At 64.8% G+C, this 20,213-nt stretch overlaps 4 protein-coding genes across 4 annotated transcripts; 2 read left to right on the top strand and 2 right to left on the bottom strand.

Annotated features, from left to right (window-relative positions):
• Positions 1-167: 167 nt before the first annotated feature.
• AMSG_06301 (uncharacterized protein) lies at positions 168-9,185 on the top strand (the record flags this gene model as incomplete). Its single annotated transcript, XM_013901552.1, has 3 exons — positions 168-285; positions 358-7,364; positions 8,265-9,185. 3 exons carry the CDS (start codon positions 168-170, stop codon positions 9,183-9,185), a joined length of 8,046 nt encoding a protein of 2,681 aa, XP_013757006.1.
• On the bottom strand, positions 9,121-14,770 carry AMSG_06300 (voltage-dependent T-type calcium channel subunit alpha-1I; the record flags this gene model as incomplete). The annotated part of the gene is made up of 4 exons (XM_013901551.1): positions 9,121-9,278; positions 9,340-9,695; positions 9,734-14,640; positions 14,725-14,770. The coding sequence occupies 4 exons, from the start codon at positions 14,768-14,770 to the stop codon at positions 9,266-9,268; spliced, it is 5,322 nt and encodes a 1,773-aa protein (XP_013757005.1). The 3' UTR covers positions 9,121-9,265.
• An 812-nt stretch (positions 14,771-15,582) lies between these two features.
• Positions 15,583-19,346, top strand: AMSG_06299 (uncharacterized protein; the record flags this gene model as incomplete). The annotated part of the gene is made up of 2 exons (XM_013901550.1): positions 15,583-15,598; positions 16,154-19,346. 2 exons carry the CDS (start codon positions 15,583-15,585, stop codon positions 19,057-19,059), a joined length of 2,922 nt encoding a protein of 973 aa, XP_013757004.1. The 3' UTR covers positions 19,060-19,346.
• On the bottom strand, positions 19,074-20,095 carry AMSG_06298 (uncharacterized protein; the record flags this gene model as incomplete). The annotated part of the gene is made up of 2 exons (XM_013901549.1): positions 19,074-19,752; positions 19,797-20,095. The coding sequence occupies 2 exons, from the start codon at positions 20,093-20,095 to the stop codon at positions 19,074-19,076; spliced, it is 978 nt and encodes a 325-aa protein (XP_013757003.1).
• Between the last annotated feature and the right edge of the window lie 118 nt (positions 20,096-20,213).

The following is a 20,213-nucleotide window of genomic DNA, read 5'->3' as shown; positions in this document are numbered from 1 at the left end:
TGTCGTCACGTATCGTCGCGTGTCATCGCTTGTCATCGCTTGTCATCGCTTGTCGCCCGATCGGTTGGTCGCTCGTCGGTCTCTAGTCGGTCACCAGTCGGTCAGCCCCCCCCCTCCCCCCCCCCCCCTGGCCACCCCCTCGGCCACTCGACTCGTTTACGCGAGCCATGGCGAGCAGTGAGTCCAGAGTAGGAGAGGAGGAAGAGTACCTCTACGACGTGACGCAACATGGACCGTTTGTCCGAGAACTGCTTCCCGAACTCGCTACCAAGGCTTTCCCCTTCCGTCCCTTGTCCGAGACAGCCACGTGTCGAGTGCCTCCACTGGCCGCCACACTCCGCCGCCACTCTCATGGAGGCCATGACGATGACGATGGCGATGGTGATGGTGATGGTGATGGTGATGGCGACTCAGATTCAATTCTGGGATCCGGCAATGTGACTTTGGCTGGCAAAGTCATTCGCCGTCCGTCTGCTGTTGCGCATGACTCGCTTCCGCTGCTCGGCCTCACATCGGCCGAGCATGTGCTGATCTTCTCAGCCGAACACACTGCAGCACCGCCGGCTCCGTTTGCGCTCTACACTCCGGGCGGCTCGCTGCTGGAGGCTTCGATTGCTTGGCTTCCGGAGACTCCTGTCCTTGTTCTTGTTGTGCCGGATCGGAGCGAGCCGCAATCAAGGCTGGTTGTGCTGCGGTATGTGCCGCCGGCAGGCTCAGCCACCGCCGATCTGATCGTAGTCGCCGACGTCAGCGTTCCGTTCAGCGTGGCCGAGGCTGTGGTGGTGTGGGCGGCGGCGGCGGATGGGAGTGCTCGCGCAGGTGTAACGCGCATCGAGCTGGCGCTGCGGACCGGCAACGGCAGAATTGTTGTCGCCGGCGTCCGGGCCGCTGAAGGCGAGCTCGCCGAGCACAATGTGACAGAGGTCGATATTCTCGGCCAAGTCGCGGATCTCGACCAGCATCACACACTGGTGCGGGCGCTGGCGTGGGATGCATCCCGAAAGACGCTGGTTGTGGGCGGAGCGCGGCGGCGGGCGGGCGCGGCGCTAGAGTGGGCGCCGTCGCTCTCGCTCCACACCTTCCAGGGACCGGGAACGGGCAGTTTCGAGTTGGCGGCAGCGTCGACGTCGATGGCCGAGCCCGTACCGCGGTCGTGGCTGCCATGGGCCGCTGATGGCGTGTCGCGTGCGGCCCTGGCGTGCGGCCTCGTCGGGCTCCAGCTCGCGCCACCACAGCGTGGCGAAGGCGGTGCGTCCTCGTGCTACCTGGCGAGCCACACTGGCGACGGCGGAGTGGCGCTGTATGATCTGGCGAGCGAGGCGCCGACTACGGTGACGGCACTCTTCTCACCGACACAGTTTGCCGAGCTTACCGGCGAGTCGAGCCGTGTTGTGAGTCTCGCATGGTTTTCGGACGAGGTACTCGCGGCCGGTTTTGTGTCGGGCGCGGTGGCGCTTGTGCGGCAGCCGTGGGCAGAGACGCCGGTGGGCGAGGAGGTGGCGTTCAAGGCGTATGGGGCAGCGCCGGTGCTTGTTTCGTCGCCGCTTACGGCTACGACGTGGATTTATGGCTCGCGGACGAGTACCATTGCGGTGCCTGCAGCCTGGGGCGAGCCGCTGCTGGCGTTGAGCAATTTTGACGCCACGCCGTTGTCGTCGCCGACCGGAACGGTTGCCGGCGGGCGGCACTCGCGGGCGGCTTTTGGAGGCGACGACGCCGACGACGAGTGCAGCGATGACGACGGAAGCGAGGCTAGCGAGGTGGCCGAGACCGGTGAGCAGCTGTCGTGGTGTTCGGCGATGACGCGGACGCTGCTGATGCGGCTGACCGGCAACGAGGTCCAATGGGCGCACCCGGCGTGGCTCCAGGTGGACGTGCCAGCACGGACGAGCGGGCTGGCGTCGCTGGTGCAAACGACGCCGCTACAGCTGTGTCGGCGGCGAATTGCTGCGGGTGACTATGGCGCGGCGCTCGAGGTGGCACTAGCACGCGGGCTCTCGACCGACCCTGTGTATCAGGCGCAGTGGCACGCGACGCGAGGCAGCTTTGACGCCGACGCCCTGCACGCCATGCTTGATCCTGTGGTCGACAAAGAGTGGGTGCTGGCGCAAGTGGTCGAGTACGTGCCGGACGATGTGCACCAGGCGCGAGCTCTGTATAGATACGGCGCGGAGCTGCTCGCGGAGCTCGAGCCGGCGCTGCCTGGCACTGGGGCATCGGTGGAGGGTGTGCGATGTGCGCTGCGGCTGGCGCAGTACGCAGACCGACTGGAGGCGTTTGTGCGGATTCACGGTGCCGGCTTTGATCCAATGGCCTTTTTGCAGTTCCGCGATGCCAACCTCGCTGAGGTGGCGCTGGACGCAGCGCGCAGTGGCGCGGTAACTGCGCTGGAGGTGCTGTTTACCTTTTTCCCCACCGAGACGCTGCCGTCGTACCTGGCGATTATTGCCGAGCTCCCGCTGACTGAGCCTCCGGAGACGTTTTCGCTCCTTCTCCCGTGCATCAGCGGCAGCGACGATGACAAGCTGTATGTCGTGGCGTGGTACGCGCCGCCTCAGCGGACAAGCGCTGCGACTGGGCTGGTGCCGAGCCCCGAGGTGCTGAAGGCCGAGTACGCCCATACCCTGGCCAGTACCGATACCGGATGGCTACCAGCGGTCTGGCCGCCTGCAACAAGCGAAGCCGAGCTTGCAGCGCGGAGCAGGCCGCCGTCGGTCGACGAGGTCATCAACTGGTGGTGCCAACGGGCGCTGGCTGTCGAGGCCGAAACAGGACTTGTCGACGTGGCCGAGGCGTGGATCTCGCTGGCGATGGTGCCGCCGCACAACACGCCAGGTCTGGAGCTTGTGGCGACCGAGCTTGACACGCTCTCGATCCTTGTGTACGATCTTCAGGCGCCTCCGCCACCGCGCACGGGTATGTGGAGTATCGCCGCGCTGCGGAGCCTGTCTGCACCTGAAGTGTTTGACGCAATTCTTAGCCCATCGCTCGTGTTTGATGGCGGAGACGGGCCGGCGGTGTCGCTAGAGGCAGCGCTGGCACGGTGGGTGGTGCCGCTGCTGGGAGTGTGGCCGAGTCACTACGAGGCGTCGCTCAGTGCCGAGCTCCCGCGATGGCTGGCGAGCGGGCTTGCTGGTGCAGTGGAGAATCTCGGCGAGGCGGAGATGAGCTCCGAGCAGCTTGGGGAGTGCGTGTGTCAGGTGTTGGCACAAGTGCACGCCGTCGTGGCATCACCAGCGTACCTGGCGAGCTGGGACGATCGGGCCGCGGTCCTGCTGGGCGTGGCATACGTGGAGGTGCCTCAGTCTGCGGCGGCGATCCACGATGCGCGGCTGAGCGAGGCGGCGGCGGCACTGGGCGCAGCACCTCGCGGCGAGGAGACGCTGCTTGGAGGCGATGTTGCGAGACTCGTCGAACAGCTTGAAGCACTGGCGTTGCTGCGCGGACTTGATGTCGTGCTCTCGCCGTCTGCATTTGGGCGGACAGCCCGCGACGGGGCCGACGGTAAGGCGGTGGCGAAAAAGGCAGTGGCGAGTGCGGTGCGACGAAGCGGCGGACGGAGCCGTGAGCAGCTCGCTGCGGTAGAGACTGTGGCGGATGTGTGCGGGGTGCTGTTTGGAGATCTCCTGGGTCGGGAGGAGGTGTACCGGCTGGCGGTGGCGACGCTTCTCGGAGAGGCACAGTTTGACAGCGTGTCTGCGCTGGCGAGCAAGATTCCGGGACATGTTCTGGAGGGCCTCGTGCTCGAAGTGGCGCGCGAGTGGTTCAACTCGGCGGCAGCTCTGGACGATGTGGCGGTGCAGCATGCGCGACGGGCGCTGCAGCTCCTCCCAGGGCCGAGCGGCGATGCGCGTCAGGCGGGCTGCTCTGCGGTGGAAGCTGAGCTGAAGCTGATCGAGGCTGTAGAGCTTGTGGACTCGTATGGTGTGCCGGTAGTGCCGCTGCAAGTGCGACTTGCACAGCCGGTTGAGCTCATTGGGCAGGTGCTGGCGTCCAAGCCGACGGCGCATCGCGACCCAACGGCGGTGCTGCGGCTGGCAAAGCGGCTGGGGCTCGACGACAACGAAGACCAGGCACGGGTTAAGGTTGTGATTGGCCAGTCAGCGCACGCACAGGGCTCGTACGGGGTGGCTCTTCGACTTGCGCGCGAGCTGCGCGACGGCGGTCACGAACGCGAGTTTATCGAGCTGGCGCTCCCCTTGATCTGCGATGGCGAGTGGACTCTGTATCGCGAGCGGCTAGAGCTTGGTCGGGCAGCGCTGGCCGGAGCCGACGGCAATTCGCTGGTGGGGCTTCTGGAGACGATTGGGAGCCTGGAGGTCCAGGCTGCGGTGGTGGAGGCGTTGGGTGAGAAAGCTGCGGGACGTGAGCGAGAGATCGGCGGCGAGGCAAGCGGGCTCTCGCTGAAGCGATTGTCGAGTTCTGCGGCACACGCGGCGTCGTTTCTGCGATCGCGGGTTGTTGCGAGCAGCAGCGAGGAAGCTGGCAGCGGCGAGCCGGCTGTGGTCGTGCCTGACGGCGTGGCAGATGCTGTGCAGTCGTTGTGGCGAGCGCTCGACCGGCCGCAGTGGCACGGCGCACTGGAGCGACGGCTCAAGTCGTGGATGGGCGAGCTGCCGCACCAGCCGTGGGTGTACGCATTGTACGAGGGCTTTGCGCGGCGGCCACAGACGCCGCTTCTGGCGTATGGTGGCGGGCCTGGCCAGGGAGTTGTGCCGCGGCTGATGGAGATGTACCTGCATGCGGCGGCACTGTGTGGCGGTGAGGCGTTTGAACAGGCTGTTGTCCGTGCCGCGCCTGCACTGGCATGCTCTGACGTGGTGCTTCTGACGGCGATGCTGGCGTGCGTGCCGCGTGCTGTTCAGGATGCTGCGGTGGCCGGCGTTGTGGAGCTGGCCACGGCTGCTGACGCACCTGCAGGATCGCTTGCAGTGCTGCGGGGCTACCTGACGGCAGCGAGCGTGTGTGGTCTGGGGCGCAAGGCACTGCAGAGCTCAGTGGATGAGGTGATTTCGGCACTGGCGGCGACGACCGAGACCGCTGCGCTGGGACGCGAGCTTGAAGAGGCCTGCACAGCCGATAAGCTGAGAAGGGTACTCGAGGCTCATGGGGTGAGAGCCACAGCTGGTAGTATGCGCGAGGCACTGCTTGCGCTCGCCCGTGACGACGACAGCGTGGTGGCGGCACTGGAGCTTGCGGCAGAGCATGGCGTAGCTGATGTGGCCGGCTTTGCGCACGATGTGCTGGCGGCGCGGCTTGCTGAGTGTCTAGCGCTGGCTCGGGGAGGTCGCGTGGAGGAACTCCGGGCACGGGCCGCCGCATGCGTTGAGGCTTACCGTGGCGCGCTGGCGCAAGTAGCCGAGCGAGGAGCTGTTCTCGACGCTGTGGTGTCGTGCGGTGAGGCGAGCGCAGCTGCGCGAGGAGAGGAGGGCGCTGTGCTGTGCCCGATGTGGCTGCTGCTGTTTGTGCTTGGAATCGAGGCTGCCGGCGAGGATGCTGCTACGTATGGCGGGCGGCTCCTCGGGATTGCGGCCAGCCAATGGGCGGATCACGTGGAGGGTCTGAGACTGCTTGCACTCGAGATGCCACGGGCCGACTACGGGCTGCTTGTTGAGGCGGAGTCTGGCGAAGGCGCAGTGGCTTCGGTGCTTCTTCGGTGGCTCAATGTGCGGAATGTGGGCGCGATTGCTCGCGGCGGGCCGAGTCTTGTTGTGGGCGCGCTGGGACGCGGAGCGGTGAGCCGATCGCTTGTGGTGTTTGCGGCGCTCGACCGCGTGCTGTGTGGCAGCAACGGGGCGGCGATGGCGCAGCACGTGGGCGCGCTCGGGCGAGCTGTACCGCTGGAGTGGGTGTCAGACGAGCACGCTGGACTTGTGGCGCAGGGAGTGGCGCGAGGGGCGCCGTACATGGGCAGAGCAAGCCGCGAAGAGCGGGTCCGGGTGCTGCATGCGCTGGGCGCCGGGCTGGGTAACGAGCGCGGCTTTGTTGCACGAGAGCTGGCGCTCCATGTACAGACAATTTTGCGGATCGAGCGAGCCGCGAGTTTGCAGTGCGTGCGAGCGCACCTGAGCGCGCTAGACGCCAGTGCCGGGAGCAGCGAGGCGCTCTACGCGGCACTGATGACAATGATTGTGGGCGGAGTGGCGTATGGAGCTGTGATGCGGGTGGCAGCAGCGTTTGGGCTCGGTATGGAGGCCGGCATGCTGTTTGCGAGTGCGTTCAAGTCTGGAATCCGAAGCACAGCGGTGGATGTGAGCGAGTTGCTGCTCGCGCTTGCAACTGTTGCTGACGACGCACCGCGTAATGTGCTCGCCGGTGTTGTGGAGGCCGCGCGCGAGTGCGTGAGTGACGCCGAGGTTTCCGATGAGCGGCGAGCTGTGGCGGCAAGCATTGTGGCGGAGCTTGAGCAGGCAGTGGCTGAGGCCGATGCTGCAGCGTGGGATGGCGGGGCATGGGAGAGCGCAAGTGTCGATAGCGAGTGGAGCGGTGGCGATGTCGACGAAAGTGTGGTGTTTGGGCTCGACGACTGGGGCGGCGGCTCTGCGTCCGACGGCAGCGACGCATGGGCGAGTGGCGAGGACGGCGAAGGTGATGCCTTTGTCTCTGTTCCGACGTCCCCCGCCGGGTTGGCGGGTGGAGGTGGCTGGGACCTGGGGTCTGTGTCGGGTGATGGCGACGGCTGGGACATGGGATCTGATGATGGATGTGTTGTTGAGGCTGCACCCCAGTTTGTCGCAGCAGCGCCTGTTGTCGACGTCGCGTCTGATGATGGCGAGGGCTGGGACTTGGGGTCTGATGGTGGGTTTGTCGTCGAGACCGAGGCCGCACCCGAGGCCACACCCGAGGCTGCAGCCGTGTTTGCCGCAGCAGCGCATGTTGTCGACGTCGCGTCTGATGATGGCGAGGGCTGGGACGTGGGGTCTGATGATGACTTTGTCGTCGAGGCCGCACCCGAGACTGAAGCCGTGTTTGTGGCAGCTGCGCCTGTCGTCGACGTCGCGTCTGATGATGGCGAGGGCTGGGACGTGGGGTCTGATGATGACTTTGTCGTCGAGGTGGAGGCGGCACCCGAGCTTGTCACGCCTGAGGCTGCATCCGAGGCCGCACCCGAGGCCGCACCCAAGTTTATCACGCCTGCGCCTGTCGTCGACGTCGCGTCTGATGATGGCGAGGGCTGGGACATGGGGTCTGACGACGACTTTGTCGTCGAGGCCGCACCCGAGACTGAAGCCGTGTTTGTGGCAGCTGCGCCTGTCGTCGACGTCGCGTCTGATGATGGCGACGGGTGGGACGTGGGGTCGGATGACGACTTTGTCGTCGAGGCCGAAGCCACACCCGAGGCCGCACCCGAGGCCGCACCCGAGGCTGCACCCGAGCTCATCACGCCTGCGCCTGCCGTCGACGTCACGTCGGGTGATGGCGAGGGCTGGGACATGGGGTCTGACGACGACTTTGTCGTCGAGGCCGCACCCGAGACTGAAGCCGTGTTTGTGGCAGCTGCGCCTGTCGTCGACGTCGCGTCTGATGATGGCGAGGGCTGGGACGTGGGGTCTGATGATGACTTTGTCGTCGAGGTGGAGGCGGCACCCGAGCTTGTCACGCCTGAGGCTGCATCCGAGGCCGCACCCGAGGCCGCACCCAAGTTTATCACGCCTGCGCCTGTCGTCGACGTCGCGTCTGATGATGGCGAGGGCTGGGACATGGGGTCTGACGACGACTTTGTCGTCGAGGCCGCACCCGAGACTGAAGCCGTGTTTGTGGCAGCTGCGCCTGTCGTCGACGTCGCGTCTGATGATGGCGACGGGTGGGACGTGGGGTCGGATGACGACTTTGTCGTCGAGGCCGAAGCCACACCCGAGGCCGCACCCGAGGCCGCACCCGAGGCTGCACCCGAGCTCATCACGCCTGCGCCTGCCGTCGACGTCACGTCGGGTGATGGCGAGGGCTGGGACATGGGGTCTGACGACGACTTTGTCGTCGAGGCCGCACCCGAGACTGAAGCCGTGTTTGTCGCAGCTGCGCCTGTCGTCGACGTAGCGTCTGATGATGGCGACGGGTGGGACGTGGGGTCGGATGACGACTTTGTCGTCGAGGCCGAAGCCACACCCGAGGCCGCACCCGAGACTGCACCCGAGGCTGCACCCGAGTCTATCACGCCTGCGCCTGTCGTCGACGTCGCGTCTGATGATGGCGACGGGTGGGACTTGGGGTCTGATGGTGGGTTTGTCGTCGAGGCCGAAGCCACATCCGAGGCCGCACCCGAGGCTGCACCCGAGTTCATCACGCCTGCGCCTGTCGTCGACGTCGCGTCTGATGATGGCGAGGGCTGGGACGTGGGGTCTGACGACGACTTTGTCGTCGAGGTCGCACCCGAGTCTGCACTCTCACCCTCGCCCTCACTCACCACAGCAGCACCACCAACTGCCGCCCACCCTACCCAGGGCGCAGCCATTCCACAGCCCCTGCCTCCGCACGCACTGGAGCTACAGCTGGCCCGTATCCAAGAGTTACGCTCCGCCGGTGTGCCTGACACCACCGTAACTGCGCTGGTACATGGCGCAGCGGCAACGTCCGAAGACCCGGCGTCGCTCTGGCGCCTCACGGTCATGATGCTGCCAGATGCTGCTGTTGTGGACGCCTTTGCCCGCTTTGACTCACTTCGCGACGCGCTCGATCATGACGAGACTTCATTCTTGGTCACTACCCGCCTCGACGTGCCCGAGCCGGCCGTCCAGCGCGCCGCTCTCTGCGTGGCTCTGCTTTCGGAAGACCACCGCGTCCGGACGGTGGCGCTGGACTGGTTGAGCACGGCAGAGCTGGTGCCCGACGACGCACTCATTGCACTGCTGCTGCGGACGTCCCAAGTGCCTCGGCTGGCGGTGACCAACGCACCGATCTTGCGCGCGGTCCTCAACCGACTGGGTTCTCCGCCACCGCATCCCGACCCATGGGCTGCTGCCACCTCGTTGCACCTCCTCCCGGCCGCGATGGCCTGGTCGCTACCGTATGTTGCGGCGTCGCTGGTCGCCAACTCGTTGCCAGATCCAGCCGCCGAGCTGCTCGGGGTGCCACCAAGCAGTCTGCGGGCCCGCCTACAGGCCGAACTCGTCGCCTGCGATCCGTACGACCCCCTGTTTATCGGCCTGGGCGACGTCCTCGAAGGTGCACTAACGTGTCTCCCCTGAGCTCTCATACGCGTACGAGTACGATGAGTAATACGAGCTGCCCCGCGCCGCCTCGGAGAGCTCCGAAAGCAGGTCCGAGCTCACGGCGGCAAGCTCGTCCAGCTCGATGGCACTCGAACCGTCGAAACTGTCTGCATAGCTCGAGGTGTAGTACGAGGCGACCGAGTCGCTCGATGCTCCCAAGTCGAGCTCGCGCGGCGGGAGATCGTCGGCGGAGGTGGTCGACGACACCGCTGTCGACGACGACGCTGAACTCATGACCGGCGAGACAGGGACAACCATCGGCGGCGGCAGGTCTTCGCTCGCTTCGATGTCGTCGGTGAGGCCCTCGGCCTCGCGGGCGATGGCAATGGCCACCACGTACATCAGCACATCCTTAAAGTACACCCCCGACGGATGCGGCTGCGAGCAAAACCACGGGAGCGTCACGCCACAGACCTTCATCGACTCGCCGACGCCGTGGATCCGAAGGCCGGCCTCGGCGACAGCCGCCAGCGCCGACGCCCGCGACTTGGGTCGGCCTCGTCCCACGGCTCCGAGTAGGCCACCGGCAACCGCTGCATGACCAGAATGAGGTCCTGCGGCGTGACGTACTCCGTCGACTCGGGATCCGAAGCCGCCCATGACCGCTTGAACCGTTTGATGACCCGCAGCTTTTGCGGCGGAATGACGGCGTTGTCCGCAAAGTTCTCCATCACCACCGCAATGAACAGGTTGAGCATGACAAAGGTGCCAGTGAGCGCAAACGAGATGAAGTAGAGCGAAGCCCACGACGAGCCACAGTTGTCGGCCGCGGGATCGCACTGCGGCGGCTGCAGCTGCGCCGCCCGCATCACTTCCGCCCAACCATCCGTGGTCGCCACGCGGTAGAGCGTGAGCAGCGCGTAGTCAAACCGCGAGAAAGAGGCACGCGGCGAGAAGCCCGGCTCGCCCGGCGCCGTGGCGACGCGGACACGACCAAAGAGCGAGACGCCCAGTAGCGCATAGACAAAGAAGACGACGCCGACGAGCGCGCCGATGTTGAAGAGCGACGGGAGTGAGTGGAGGAGTGTCTTGAACAGGCGGTTGAGCGTCTGGGTCCGCTTCGCCAGCCGGAACAGCCGCCCGACACGGAGGACTCGGACAGTTGGTGGGGCCACACCCGATCGCAAGGCGAGGCCGAGGAGAGAGAGAGCGACAACAGCGGCGTCGAACCGGTTCCATCCGTCGCCAAGGTAGTAGGTCGGCCCCCAGGCAGCGACCTTGAGTACCAGCTCGAGGGTAAAGAGAATGACAAACACGACATTGGCGACAAACAGGGTGTCTGTCACCTCGCTCGGCTGCTGGTAGTGTGCGATGGTGAGGATGATGCCGTTGAGCAAGATGGCGGCCACGACACCGACCTCAAACAGCGGTGCCGAGACAAGGCGATACGCTTCGAACCGGAATGGGTTGGTTGGCACCGCTGGCGGCGGCCGCTCCGGCTGGGTCGCCTCAAGCACGCGCTGGGTGAGGATAAGTTTGCGCTGTGCAGGCGTGACCAACGACCATAGGCCCGGTGTGGCCATAGATGCCAGCCGGCCCGAGCCAAGCGCAGTCCGGCGGTAAGTCATCTGGTTGAGGTGGTCGAGGACAACGCCGATGTAGAGGTTGAGGACAAAGAGAGAGCCAAAGACAATAAAGGCAATAAAGTAGATGGCTGCAGCCGGCTTGCTCGACGGCGATGGCTGGAGGTCGACCGAAGTCGCGTCGGTGCCCGAGCGCATGATGTCTGCCCAGCCGTGGAGCATCGAGACCTCAAAAAGAGTGAGCATGGCCTCGCCAATGTTGTCGAATGAGTACGGCGCGTTGGCCCAGACTCGCGGAATGGCGGTACCGGCAAGCAGCGTGCCGTTGGTCACCACTGGGTCCGGGTCAAAGGCGCCGACGCACTCTGCGCGCCCAGCAACAGACGGATCATTGCAGGCGTAGAAGAGGCCTTTGAAGAGTGTCACGCCCATGATGCCAAACATGAGCCAAAACACAAGGGTAATGACCACAATTTGTAGCATCGACGGCACCGCGTTGGAGAGCGCAGTGACCACCAGCCGGAGCTTGGCCGAGCGGATGACAAGCCGGAGCGGACGGAGAGCACGGAAGCCACGCAAGCCCCGGAGCACGTTGCCGAAAGGAAGGCCAAGCCAGGCAAGGGCGACGACGGCAGCATCTACACGGTTCCAGTTGTCGCGGAGGTACGCGTACTCGGCCCACCACACGCCGTACACCACCATCTTGGCGAGAACCTCGGCGGTGAACAGAAGGAGAAAGCCCCAGTCTTGCAAAAAGATGGCTCGCCCGAGCGGCGACGCCGAGTCGACCGCCGGGTGGTCGAGCGCCATGAACACGCAGTTGAGCACGATGCACACGTTGATGAACGGCTCGAACCATGGCGCAGAGACAATCGAGTGAAGCCAGACTCGGATCCACGACCGCCGCGAGAGAAAGCATGCGTAGCCAACCAGCGGCAGACCCGAGCCGCGCTTGCGTGGATGTGCGGAGCGCTCGCGCGAGGCGGCGCGCTCGCGGGCATGGGCCTCACGCCCGCCGCGCGGGACAAGGAGCTCATTCTTGACAAGGACTAGCCGCGATGCGGCGTCGGGGAGGCGGCGGACCCGGCGCTTGCGGCGCTTGCGGCGCGGCGCGTCGGCGCCACGCGAGAGCGGTGACCGCATCGACGGGCCGGATGGATCAAGAACCGACGGGTCCGGCGGCGGCTCGACGGCGTGGTCGTGGGCGATCGTCCCGCTGGCTTCCAGTTGTTCGCGGAGCTGCTGCGCCTGCCATGCCCGCTGATGCGAGCGCATGGACATAGCATAGCCCGAGTCGTCGAGTGCCACACCAAGCCTACGGTGGACAGGGACCGAGGATGCGGCGGCTGCAGCCTCGGTCTCGGCCGCGTCCTGCGCGTACGGGTCGGCCGAGGGCGGGAGTGGGTGCTTGCTAGCAGCGATGGCGCTGACGACCGAAGCTGGTTTGGGCTTGGGTGGTGCGGCCGTGAACATCTTGACGGTGGCCAGCCGATGGAGCTCGGCCGAGTTGGCGTGGTCGATCTTCTGCTGGCGGAGTTTGGCGAGGTCGCTGTAGCTGGGGATGGGCGCAACCTGGAAGGCCTCGGCCTTTTCGGGGGTAAACCTGGAGGCGTTCTTGGACCGCAGCTGCCAGCGGAGTGACGACGACCGCGGGCGGGTCCTGGTCTTGGCCCCACTCCACTGCTGGGCCGCGCGGCTTGCCTCGGCAGAGGCGCGGAACATGGCAGTGCGGAGCGAGTCGCCGCCGGGTGACGGCGACGCCGAGTCAGAGCTACGCTCACTGCCGACGGCGGCGGTTTCGGCGGGAGTCTGCGGCGTGGGCGGAGAGGGCGCGGCTGTCATCGAGGCCGGGACGGCGGGGAACGGAATGCGGCCTTGTGGCGGCGACGGCGGGTCCGGAAGCTGGGGTGTGGGCGTGCGCGGCTGTTGCTTGGCAGCGGTACCGGTCGAGCCCGAGTCCTGCGTGACGAGTGAGGAGAGCGAGCCTGCAAGTGGGTCGTCGGGCGAGTATGGGTGGGTAAAGTAGTGGAGGATGACGGCGAGGAAGAGAAACTTGAGGATGATGGAGACTGCGGTGAGGGCGACAAAGTAGATGGCGCCGACCACAGTGGTCGTGCGCATGCCTTCGTAGAGCAAGTCTGATGAGCGGTCACCGGTAAAGGTCTGAAAGACGGCGACAAACGACCAGTAGAGTGTGTCAAAGTTGGCACGTCCAGGCTGGGCAGAGTACGAGCCGCCAAACAACTCCATGCCGACAATGGCAAAAATGAAGAGGAGAAGGAAGAGGAGGACGGCAGTGTACGAGACGGCGGCGATGCCGGAGGTGACCGTGTCAAGGAGGCGTCGCAGCGAGGAGAGGCGGTTGACAAATCGCATGACGCGAAGGATGCGGACGACGCGGAGGAGGCGGACGACGCGGAAGACCGAGATGGCCGACGACCAGCCAAGAGCAACTTCGAGGATGGAGAGGGCAACGACGAGCGAGTCAAAGACGTTAAAGTAGTCCTTGCCAAACTGGCGCGGGCCGAGACCGACGATGCGGATGGCAAGCTCAATGGCAAAGAGGACGATGAAGAAGACGTTAAAGGCATCGAGCCAGTCCTTGAGCGCCGGCGACATGCCATGATGCTCGGCGGCGAGGACGACGGTGTTGAGAAGGATGAGGGCAAGGACGGTGAAGAAGAAGGTGGGCGAGCGGACAACGGCATTGAGCTGCACGATCCAAGCAGGCTTGCCCTCCAGCCACGTGGTGTTGTCTGCGACGCGGCGCGCGTCGGCCACAATGGACCAGCCGCGTTCGAGCGAGGCGGCGCGTTGGGTCGGTTGCGGCTCCGAGGCCTGGCTGCGGATGCTCGGCGCGGCAAAGGCAGCGGCGAGGACGCCCGCGGCGACGCCTGTTTGCGAGGCCTGGCGGCGGATGGAGCGTGCGCGGTCGGCAGCTGCGGCAACCTCTTCTTCCTCGGCGGTGATAGTGAATGACTCGGTGAGGATGGCGAGGAAGAGAGTGACGGCAAAGAACGAGAGCAGGAGTGTAAAGGTGACAAAGTAGAGCCACACCCACGGCGAGACGGCGTCCTGTAGCGAGTACATGAGGGCGGACCAGCCGTCGAGGTTGAGAACGTTCCAGAGGACGATGACAGCGACGCCAAAGTGGTCAAACGACTCAAAGCCGTGTCCCGGATTGGGACCGGCGGCGGTGCAGACGTAGTCCGGCGGGCAGGAGAGGCCGGCGGTATTGTCAGCCAGGCCACAGAGGCGGGCAGTGAGCGGGGCGAGCTCGCCGGTGGAAGCGTGCACGCATCGCTGGCGGAGGGCGCCGCCGAAGAGTTGCACGCCCATGATGCCGTAGATGGCGATGAAGAAGAGGAGGAGGACAGTGGCATCAAAGAGGCCCGGTAGCGAGACGATGACCGAGCGGACGAGGGTGCGCGGGCCGCGGAACCAGCGGATGGTGCGGAGAGTTCGAAGCGGGCGAAAGACGCGGAGGGTGCGGAGGGCGGTGACGTTGGAGCCGGCGAGAATGGGCAGCGCCATGAGCGAGAGGTAGCCGAGGCAAACAATGGTAAAGTCAAAGACGTTCCATCCGGAGCGGAGATAGGCGTGATGGTGAGCAAAGGCGCCAAAAGCGAGTATCTTGAGCATCATCTCCAGGGTAAAGAAGGCCATAAAGGTGAGCTCGGCCACATCGAGCACGCGGGTCTTGGTGGAGCTTGGGTCATCGCTCGGAGTAGACGCCGAGATGAAACCAGTGTTGACGACAATAACAGCAAGGACAAGGTAGGTGAACCACTGGGCGTCGACGATACGGATGGCAGTAGCCCGGAGCGAGGAGTTGATGGTGAAGAAACCAAGAGCCCGCGAGGTGTACACCCCCTCGTTGCCTTCCAAGGTTGGATACTCTTGCACGACTTGCGGCTCGACAAACGAAACGAGCTGTTTTCGAGGAGGAAGTCTTGTTGATCCCAAAGGGCGACGAAAGGGAGAGCGAGTACCCAGCGATGACTCTAGCCTCGCTTCCTCATCAGCATTAGCCTTCATCTGAGCCAGCTTTGTCTTCCAGTGTGCTCTCCTCCGCATGGTTGTCTCATCCATCACACTCCCCCCCGTGCTGTCGATGGCACTGCCACCGATACTATTGCTGCTGCTGCTGCTACCACCGGCAATGATGTTGCCACTGCCACCAGCACTGCCACTGCTGCCGTTGAGAGTGCTGATCCTCACCATGGGCCTGGGCTTGTCGGCCTGCTCAGCCTCCACTCGCTCGCCACTTGGACGGCCACTGCGCCTGCCATGCCCGTCACTGCTGGACATAGGTACGTGTGTGTGTGTGTTGGGGGGGGGGGGGGGGTTGGGTTGGGTTGGGGTTGAGGTTGAGTGAGGGTTGGGTGGGGTGGAGTGTTTTATGTGTATGTGTGTATGTGTATGTGTATGTGTGTGTGTGTGGGTGGGTGGGTGCGGAGTGACCGACTCCCACACCACAAGTGCGGCAGGTTGACACAGCTTTGGGGCAAAGCGGGCAAAGCTGCCACACAGCGCCTGACGACCTTGTTTGCTCAATCGGTTGATCGATCGATCATTCACTCGTTCGATCGATCATTCACTCGTTCGATCGATCATTCACTCGTTCGATCGATCATTCACTCGTTCGATCGATCGTTCGCTGGTTCGCTGGCTGAGCGGCAAGCGCTACCAACCACACAGGTTCTGTTGCTCATTATGGCGATCAAGTCTGATATTGTAATTCTACCACCATCCCTACTTGATCATATGTTCTACCCCATGATGTTTTTACCTCATTCGGCACTCTTTGAATGCATCAAATGTCCGCGATCTCCATACCCTCCCACCCGATGGGCCATAGAGGGCGTGCGAGTGATGGATGGATGGATGGATGGATGGTTGGCGAGAGAGAGAGAGAGCGAGAGAGAGCCACGTGGTCGGTAACACTACTCTGGTGGACGGGAGATCCACGAGGGAGATATAGCCACAATCCTGATACCTTCATCTACACATTCCTCAATCTGTTATCAGCCTTGTGTCTCTACATCTGCTCCTCTACACCTGCTTCTGCTCGTCCGGTCGCTGTCTCCTTGCCCTCTCTTTGGTTTGTTTGATTGAACGCTCGCCGGATCGTCTGCTCGCATCGCATCGCATCCACGGCACGCTCTCGATCCCGTACCGCGCACGCTCTCGATCCCGTACCGCACACGCTCTCGGTCCTGCGCGTGGCACACTTTTGATTCTAAGCTTTGCACAGCGTCGCTTACGCATCCCGTGCACGCTCGAATCCGCCGCGCATTCCGGTCCTCACAGGCTTGTTCTCGCGACTCGGCCAAGGACACACGCGCCACACCTGATCGGGCACTTGTCGTCGGCCTGACCTTGTCTTGGCTATGGACTTACCAAATGGGGGCCTAACAGGCCTCTCAGCAACATCGCAGGCAACTGACTCGACCTCGGGTGCGTCGTCGAATCAACTGCCGGCACCACCGGTACTCGGCGTCTCGCCGTCAGCTCGGCGGACCGAAGCTGTGCCGATGAACGTGGCTGCCGCCGACGAAGTTGCGTCGGCGGCGTCGGTCAACTCGCAGCCGCTGTTTGGTTCAGAGCTGGCGCGTGCTGCGGGTGCGCCACGGCTCGTTCTCGATCTCGACGCCTCGGCCCCGACTGGGAGCGTTCCTTTGCGCGGCGTGGAGCCGACGCAGGAGGAGAGCTCTGACGACGACGAGACCCAGATTGGCATGGCGGATGAGACTCAGGAGACCCAGCCAACCACTGCAGCCCCTGGCGCGCGAAAATCCGTCCTCAAGCGCGCGTCGGACGTCCTGCCGGCCAGCCGCTCCACGGTCATCCCGTCGTCGGCATCGCCGCCGAGTGTTGCCGCCCGCACCCGCCATACGGCGGGCGAGACCGCGTCACCGCGCGAGACGGCATCGCCGCAGACCTCGCCGCTTGAGCTCACCCCGCATCCAGAGAGCGGCAAGGACGCTTCGAGTGAAGAGTCCAAGTTTGGCGCCGTTGTGTTCTCGACCTCGGCCGCAGGCTCGGGCTCGCAGTTGACATGGGGCGAGACGTCGCACGGCGTGCCGCCGTCGCAGGACTCGTTCTCGCAGGACTCGTTCTCGCTCGCTGTAGCTTCAGCAGAGCCGGCAAGCGGTGAGCCGAGTAAGGAGGCTGCGGCAGATGTGGCAAGCCAGCGCCCCAACTCCGCAGCCATCGCCCATCTTCAGGGCGCGCTCGCCGCCTCGCACACGACGCTGAGTCCTGCGCAGGCTGCAGAGCTGGCCGGCACGGCCCGGACACTCGCAGCGCCGGGCCACGCGCAGCGGTCGCCGGTCGACATCGGCTCGGACGATGACGACGCAACCCTCCCGGGCGCGCCGCTTGCATCTGGATCAGGCAAGGAAGGGTCGCTGGCGACGCAGACGACACAGGCAACGCCGGCGACGCTTTTGCAGACGCCGCCGCGGCATCCCGGCAGCGGCTCGTCGTTTGAGACGCCGACCAAGTCGGTGGCGTCGGCGGCATCGGCGCTTGAATCTTTGGCGGTCCTCGCCGCGCGGCAGCCATCGCCGTCGCCGGTTGTCTCGCTCGGCGCGTCGGCGGCGGCACATCTCGACACCAGGCGGGCGCGCGCAGGCTCGCCCATGCAAGTCGTGGTCGCCGGGGAGGCACGGGCGTCTCCGTCCAACTTTCGGTTCATTCCTCCGCCGCGCGAACGGCGACGGCCGTCGCCGTCTCCGTCGCCTTCAGCCCATCTTGGCCTTGCGCTGCTGGAAGCCTCTGCCGCGATGGCGCTCGAGTCGGGTGGGAGCCCGTCGTCGCGTCCGCGCCGCCGGTCACTCGAGACCGGGCGCGCGCTCACTGCCACACCGCCACCGGTCAGCTCGCGAGGCGGACGCTCGCGTTCCAAGGTGGTCAGCTCGCGGCGCAAACGGTCGTCGTCGACGACTGCACCGGTGCGGGCGCGGGCGCGGGCGCGATCGTCCGAGGCCGAGACCGAGTCGCCTGCGCAGAGCTGCGCTCATTGTCGGGCGACCAAGACCTCGCAGTGGCGGCGGAACAAGCTCGGCGCGTCGCCGATCTGCAATGCCTGCTACGCGCACACACTCACTCACAACGCACTCCCGCCACTCGATGCCAACGGCAACCGCATCTACGCCTCAGGCCGCAAGCCCAAGTCGAGCGGAAGCAACAGCAAGCGCAAGCGATCGCCGAGCGCGGGCAAGGGCCCGGCGAGTGACGCACCGGCGGCCAAAAAGCGCAAGTCTACCAAGCGCGCCGCAAGCACCGAGGCCGAGCGCCCGGCGGGCATCCTCGGTGGCTTCACCTGCCTGGTCACCGGTCTCGACGACGTGTCTGCGGTCGAGACTAAGGCCTCGGTCGTGGCCGCGATCAAGGGCAACGGTGGGCGGCTGGCGTCGTCGTTCCCGGACTCGGTCGTCAACGCGCCACCCGAGTCAGACGCAGACCCTCGGTCGGTGGCCCGGACCGGGCTCGTTGTTGTGTCGGACCGCCCGCGGCGGACCCACAAGTACCTCATTGCGCTTGCCGTCGGCACCCCGACTGTCCACTATCGCTGGATCCTTGACTCGGCCGGAGCTGGAGAACTCCTCCCGCTCGGCTCGTACACCATTGCCTCGGGCTACTCGCTGGTGACCAAGACCGAGTCAGCCGCCAACGTCCTTGCCCTCCAGCACAGGGTTTTCCGTGGCCTGCAAGTTGCCGTCCACGGATCGCCCAAGTTTATCACATTCTGGGAGCACGTCATCCGCAGCGCTGGCGGCGCGCTGCCGAGTCCGGCCGGCCGCAAGCAGATCCACGCCATGCTTGACAAAGTCCGCCAGGCGCTCAGTGCCAAGGCTGCCGCTTCCTCTGCAGCAGCAGCTGCTCTCACAATCTCGCCGTCGCAGCCGGGCGCTGCCGCCAGCAGTGAGGCGGAAACGGGATCGTCGACGTCACGCTCGTCGCGCCGGCTGCGCGCTCGCAGGAGCTCGGCGTCCAAGGACGACGAGCCGCTCGCCGCCGTGTCGAAAGTGCCAGCGTCGACAAAGGTTGAGACCACTGCCAAGGCCGAGGGGCAAGTTATGCTCGATGCTGGTCAGGTTGACGTGGCAAAGGCGTTCGAGTCGGTCGCCTGGGTCGTGACGGATATCCGGCCCGAGGCGGCGCTGGTTGAAGCGACACGGCTGGCAGGCATTGCGCTTGTCTCGTTTGAGTACGTCATCCAGTGCATCATCAACCAGCGAGTCCTTCCGCCGGATCTGCACCGCAAGTTCCACTACGGGTATGTTCCATCCAATGTGCGCAAGAACTCTGCAGTGTGAGTTGAGTGGGGCGGCTAGAGCGCAGCAAGCGCGACGTCGCCGCCGCCACATTCACCTGCAAGCTCTTTCGGCTTGTCCGAAACGACGAGCTCGAGGTTGCGCTTCTTGCCGTGCTGGCCGAACCGAAAGTGAATCGGGAGCGTCGGGTTGTGGGGAAAGAGACAGACGAGCGACGAGAGGGTGAGAGAGAAAATGGCGGCGACGGTGGCAAAGACATCGAGCGCGCCGTAGGTGACTACTTCGGTGATGAGCGATTCCTCAAGGTCAAATGAAAAGGCGTTGAGCTCGATGGCAAACGAGACGCCGCGGAGACCGTAGATGGCCTTTTGGGGATTGCGGTCAACGCCAAACGGCCGCACCGTTCGCGCGGTGAGAGGAAATGTGGTTGTCTCGCGGCCTTTGAGGTCGCGATGAGTGCGGATGCCTAGCGAAAGAAAAGCCATACCAGTTGACGGAATAGCCACCGATTGGATGGCGGCGATCGAGTTGAGCGACGGCCGGATGTTGGCGAGCTCCGAGGAGCGGCCGCGGAGGGTAAAGAGGCCGTACACCTCGGTCACGCCGCAGAACGTCGCATTGGCGGCACATGTCACCGTTTGACCCATGATCGAGAACGCATACAGAGTATCGTCGTCGACTAGGACGCCTGGCGGCTCGATGAGCGCGCAAGAGAAGCCTGCGAGGGTAAACGGCCTCGCGTTGCACGGGACGATGGTCGAGTTGTAGAAGTCAGCAACTGCTCCGGCGGCGTGCCTGCGTTGGCGGCCTCGACGACGCGTGTGGTGAATGTTTCACAGAGGAGCGAGGAAATGAGCATGGGCGAGAGGACATCGGGCGAGCAGATCAGCAGATCGAGCAGCGGTGCCGTGGTCCGTCGCCGAACCGTGGCAGCTGTGGCAGGCGACTCTCGTGCGTCGACCATGCGCTGGAGCGAGAACGAGAGCGTGACCACGTTGACGGTCACAAAGGCCAAGACCGCGATTGCAAATAGCACTCTATCCATAGGCTCGCTCAGCCACCGGAACGGCGACTTCATAGCTGGTCTGGCCGGGAGTGGGGTGCCAAGGCGTAGCCTTGCGGACGGCTTGTGCAAAGAAGTGGGTGAATTTGGGCGGTGGGGCAAGGTAGGTGGTGGGGGGTGGATTGCACAAAAT

The sequence above is a fragment of the Thecamonas trahens genome, assembly GCF_000142905.1.
Source record: "Thecamonas trahens ATCC 50062 unplaced genomic scaffold supercont1.28, whole genome shotgun sequence".
In the NCBI taxonomy this organism is placed as follows: Eukaryota; order Apusomonadida; family Apusomonadidae; genus Thecamonas; species Thecamonas trahens.
The sequence above is the reverse complement of the archived record's forward strand: the minus strand, read 5'-3'. Positions and strand labels throughout refer to the sequence as shown.